The 5,357-nt window shown below is 40.1% G+C and overlaps 1 protein-coding gene across 13 annotated transcripts in view; it reads left to right on the forward strand.

Moving 5' to 3' along the window:
• MPDZ (multiple PDZ domain crumbs cell polarity complex component) overlaps positions 1-5,357 on the forward strand; it is a 160,769-nt gene that overhangs the window by 53,252 nt on the left and 102,160 nt on the right. For all 13 annotated transcript variants that reach the window (XM_019517589.1, XM_019517582.1, XM_019517586.1 and 10 more), the window contains exons 5-6: positions 709-848; positions 3,515-3,728. In XM_019517589.1, the coding sequence (XP_019373134.1) occupies positions 709-848; positions 3,515-3,728 (354 nt within the window). The remainder of the gene's footprint in view (positions 1-708; positions 849-3,514; positions 3,729-5,357) is intronic.

The raw sequence follows: 5,357 nt of genomic DNA on the forward strand, positions 1-5,357 counted from the left end.
GACTCAGGGACCTGAACCTGTTCAGCCTCCACAAGAGAAGGCTGAGGGGGGATATAGTGGCCTGTTACAAACTAGTCAGAGGGGGACCAGCAGGCATTGAGGGAGTCCCTGTTTCCCTGAGCTACCAGGAGTGACTAGAAATAACGATCACAAGCTGGCAGAGGGTAAATTCAGATTAGACATCAGGAGGTGCTACTTCACTGTCAGGGCGGCTAGGATCCGGAACCAACTTCCAAGCGAAGTGGTGCTGGCTCCTACCCTGGGGGTCTTTAAGACAAGGCTAGACAATCACCTTGCTGGGGTCGTTTGACACCAGTACTCTTTTCTGCCATGGCAGGGGGTCGGACTTTATGATCTGCTCAGGTCCCTTCCGACCCTACCTAATATGAAACTATGAAGAACTTACAGGTGTCATGTCCTCCTTTAGTCACCGTTAAGCCAAACTATATATTTAACTTCTTCTAATCTTTTCCAGGACTGTAATAATTTATATTGCTCTCCCTGAAATCCTTGAAATGTGTCAGCTTTCGTTTGGCCTATAAGTAGGTAGATAACTTTTCATAATGATAAATTATTCATTTATTGACTCGTATGAAGTCTCAGTTGTAAGAGTTTGATTACAATTTTATGTGTAGTTGTGTTTAAAATGATTCAGCAGGTTTTTCAGTGTTTAATGTGTGTGTCTTGTTTGTTTGGTTTCCGGAACAGGGTCGCCTCATTGAGACCATAGATCTTGTTAAACCTCTAAGTGGTGGCTTGGGCTTTAGTGTTGTGGGACTGAAGAGTGAAAACAGAGGGGAACTGGGAATATTTGTGCAGGAGATTCAAGACGGAAGTGTGGCACATAGGTAAGAACACTGATAGATTAACACATTATTATAAAATATTGCATAACAACATAACATGTGAACACTGCATAACAGTGTAATTTGGTTTGGGGGATTATTTTGTGGGCTTGTCATTGTCATGGTACCAGAGTTTATTCTTGCAGATTCTGAAGTCTAAAACATTTCTGTCTCAACTGAAAAGCAGACAATTTAAACAAAAACTTTAAATTGTAAATGTAAATTTAATATTAATTTATTGCATTGGAGCAGAGCTGCATCTGATGACTGGTCTAATCTTTTAAAATATTGTATTTTTCCAGATGCAGGAATTGATTCTGACCTTACTTGCTGATAACGTTCCCAATTATAGTATCAGGAATATTGTTAATCTCCATCAAAGGAAGAGTAGTTTTTTAAATGTTGTATTGAAGATGCCATTGTTGCTGTAGATCTTGATTCTGATGCCCTCCTTACTTTGACTAGCACAAAGTAGCCTGATAGGTAGGTTTCACTGAGCAAAAGTATTCATCTCAGAATGGCTGTCTAGGTTTCACAGCTTCAAGCAATGCTTAACCTAAAATGTGTACACTAGTGAAAAAACATTGGAATTAACCAAGTGCTTCTAGATGTTCTTATGTGAAATTCAGCAATAAGTGTTTGCTGAAAATATCCTTTAAACTTCAATCCTGATCCCACAAGTCATGACTGAACAGGAGAAAAAAAGACTCCTACCATGGGAACTAGATATGCCAGGCTCAGGTACCTACAGCTAAATAGTAGGGAACAATTTAAAAGAATTTGTGTGTTCTGCTCCCCTTATCTGCCCCAGATAGCTTTGCATCTGGGTTCATGTGGTCTGTTCTGTGCCATGCCTCTGGCTCAGTCATATGTACTGATCTGGGCTATTGATCCTCCATATGAATGTCATCTCTATAATATGTAGGGGCTGCATGATGTCTTGCAGAGTATCTTCTTACCTGCCTGTGCCATGTGCTTTGACTCTTATGCATAGGCTCAAGCACTCACTGAAAAAATTAGCAGGTGCTCAGCATCCACAATCCATGGCTATTTTGGTTTTACATGTTAGATCTCTGCCTGCAGACATTAACCTCCTCCCTTCCTCCCCACCCCCAATTGGTTTAACAGAAGCAGAGCGTTACTTCAACCCAGCTTTGCGGCGTCTGTAAAGATCAAGTGCTTCAACAGAGCTTTTTGACACTTTTAGCTAAAGTTGATTCAATTAGCTATTAGATAAAAGTGCCAAAAAGCCCCACTAAAGCACCTAATCTTTACAGACGCTGCAGCACCGGGTTGAAGTAGTACACTGCCTCTTCTGGGCATTCACAGGGCTTGGCGCAGGAATGTGCTGAGTTTAAATTAAAGTGCCATTGTTTGTTTTGTTTTGTTTTTATGTCTGCAAGCACCCCCCAGCAAAACCCAAAGTCTTATGCAAAACGTATATACTCTTATGCATTTTTTTTGTCTAAACACCATCATCACTTAATGGAGTAGAGAGTATGTGTACTAGAGTTAAATTCAGTAAAACTTTGCTTTTTCTCTATATCAGAGCAATTTTTCTAAATTATTTTAGTTCCTTTTTCAAATTGCTTTTCTCTACAACAGTCCTGTGCTGCTTTGTTCAGATAGAGAAGCTGAGACATATTTTCATTGTCGTAGTTGATTTACAAAGAGAACAAATTGTTTGTTAATTCCAGGATGGCTTTATTGGGGAACAGAACTTTTCAACTACTGCAGTGGGTTTCATAAATTTAAGAAGCCCTAGGAGTAATAAATCATCCTATAGTCAGCAAAGGCATTCCAGATTTCCAAACCAAATATTCTGGATTGAGGCTAGAAAGCATTTTACGTGGTCACTCCTGACTGTTTTGGCCCCTGAGCTAGGAGAGCTGAACCTAGAAGTGCATCATACGGGGAAACTTGTTTTTGTGACAATTTGTAATTGTCATTTACGTTTTTTAAAAGTGTGATTTCCAGAGCCTTTGCTTGTGTGACTCTAATAGAAGAAATGAAGAATGCTGTGGACAAGTTATCCATATAGACTCCTTCCTTTGAAGTAGGTCTGGGAAAGGCTCAGTATATGACTGTACAGAAGTGCTTCCTTTGCTAGGAAATGATGCATCATTTTTATAATTTATACTAGTTTTCCATTTAAAATGGATCTGTTTTATCATCCTCTCTGTCTCTTTTTTCCCCCTCTCATTTTCTGGAAACAAAATTAGTTTTCTTAATATGTTGATGAAAGTATGTTCCACTGCATGGTTTGATGAATATTCAGAACTCTTGCTCTGAACAAAGAAGAGTGCTTGGTCTGTTAAGCAAGAGACTCAAAGTCAAGAATAAACATAAGTTCCCAGGCTATGGTTGGGAGCAGCTGAGATCTAACATGCTTAGTCTCGGATGGGGGTGCAGGAAGAAGGGAGCTAGCTGGGGGGTAGTAGCCATGAGAGAGTGGCAGTGGGATTAGCTTCAAAGGGAGCTGATCACCAGGGTGCCACAGTAGCTCCTTGGAGCAAAACTGCAGGGAAAGATTAAAAAGTGGGGAAATAGAAAACGGGATAATAAAAATTTCTGGAAAATTGTCAAAATACTGTAATTTCTGTGGCAACACTTTTTTTTTGCTGTTTGTGGTTTGTGTTTCTTCTTCTCTATTTATATGCATGTGGCAGAGATGGAAGGCTGAAGGAAGCCGATCAAATCCTTGCTATTAATGGACAAGCCCTTGATCAGACAATTACACATCAGCAGGCTATCAGCATCCTACAGAAAGCAAAAGATAATGTCCAGCTAGTTGTGGCCAGGGGCTCGTTCCCTCAGCTCATCAGTCCGGTAGTTTCCCGATCTCCATCTGCTGCTAGCACAGTCTCAGCCCATTCTAACCCGGTGAGTGCATCTCAAATAAAAGGGCAGTGCATTTTCAGTTCAGCAGGGGTATGTGCATACAATATATAGTAGCGTGTGCCATCTGTGTATTCCACACCTGTTATCTTCCCTTATCAACCTGTTTCACCCCTTCAAAACATAAAAGAAACTGTTCAGCCTTGCCCAGGAGGCTCAGGGATATGCCCCTCCTTTCCATGAGTAAAATTCTTAGCCTTTAAGTCTGCCTCACCTAAATCCTAGTATTTAAAGTTCCTTTTGAAGTAGCAGTAAGCAGAATTTCCTCTTCCTCCTTACTACTTTTTTTGTATGGGGAACATAAGAACATAGATACAGCAGTCTCCCACCCCTGGATTGAGCTAGGGTTACGGTTGGCAGCTGTGACAGTCCCTTGATACAAGGATGACAGTCCTGCACTAAAAAAGGAAGTCAACTGCAAGTCTGTAGGTAACTGAGGAGGCCAGCCTAAGATGCACACTGCAGACATGGCATATAGCTCTGGGAGGAAGGAGAGGAGTGTTGTAGTACTCCGTATATTATCTAATCATGCCTTGAAGGGCTAACTAAATTTGGACACCTGTGGTTGTAACCAGTACTATTTCAGACAGCCATTAATCAAACTGCTTTAAGACAAAATATTGTTTATTTTAACAATAAGAATAAACTATTTAGTAAAAAAAGGATTTCAAAATAGCCTTACCTAAAATGTTTCCTATCTCCTGATCATAATCTATACCTACTTTCTTTAGATATCTCCAGTGGGTGTCCACTTATTGGTCTAACTCTCCAGAACTACTCTTTGGAGGGATCGTTTCTGTTTAAACTTGTCATAATTTATTTGAACTTTCTATGTGCTTGGGCCTTTTCTAATTCTGATATTCTCTCTTAAGAACCCTTAAGGGTATATGGAAAAGCGGTTTTCCTTGAGCTATATTTTTCTTTCCTGATTGCTTTTTTCTTTAAAGGCCTCTATTAAGCTAAACCAGTATAGTCATACAATACCCATTCCAAAAACCTGATAAAAACCAATATTAAAAATTACAGAGTACTGACTTTTTCATTGCAATATCCAGCCTGGGCAAAAGTTATTAGGCAGGAATTATTCCAGGCTTATCCTGTCAGTAACAGACAATGTGCCATAGCTGGGGAGCCTATCTACCACTTAAGGGACAATTCTGGGTGCAGTTATTTAAAGTAGTATTGAAGAGACCTTCATTCCTCAGTTTGAGTTGAACATGCCTAGTACCACATAGTGTTATAGTTATGATTTACATCAATTAAATAGTACTTTGCATTCCCTATTTTTTTAATTAACAGACAAGAGATATGTAGGAGTTTTCTGGCTTGTGCTTCCATAGGCAGAGGAGTAGAAAGCTGCTGGATTTTCTTTGTTGGGAAGAGGTCTGGTGTGGGGGACTCCTTAGGGTTCAGAGAGCTAGCCTAGCCAATTTCTGTAGCCAGTTTCTGCATTTCACCATGTCCCTTTCTGGTGTGGCCTCAAAAATTGTACTTTATGTGGAAGAGTGAATGGCAATGAAAGAAGTTAAACAACCAAAAGGTCTTGGCACTCAAGAAGTTACCAAAACTTTTTAGTACATATGATAAGGGGGAAAGGGGCTAGGCAGCTGGAGA

This window comes from Gavialis gangeticus, unplaced genomic scaffold, assembly GCF_001723915.1.
Source record: "Gavialis gangeticus isolate Ggan-Ray unplaced genomic scaffold, GavGan_comp1, whole genome shotgun sequence".
NCBI classification, from domain to species: Eukaryota; Metazoa; Chordata; order Crocodylia; family Gavialidae; genus Gavialis; species Gavialis gangeticus.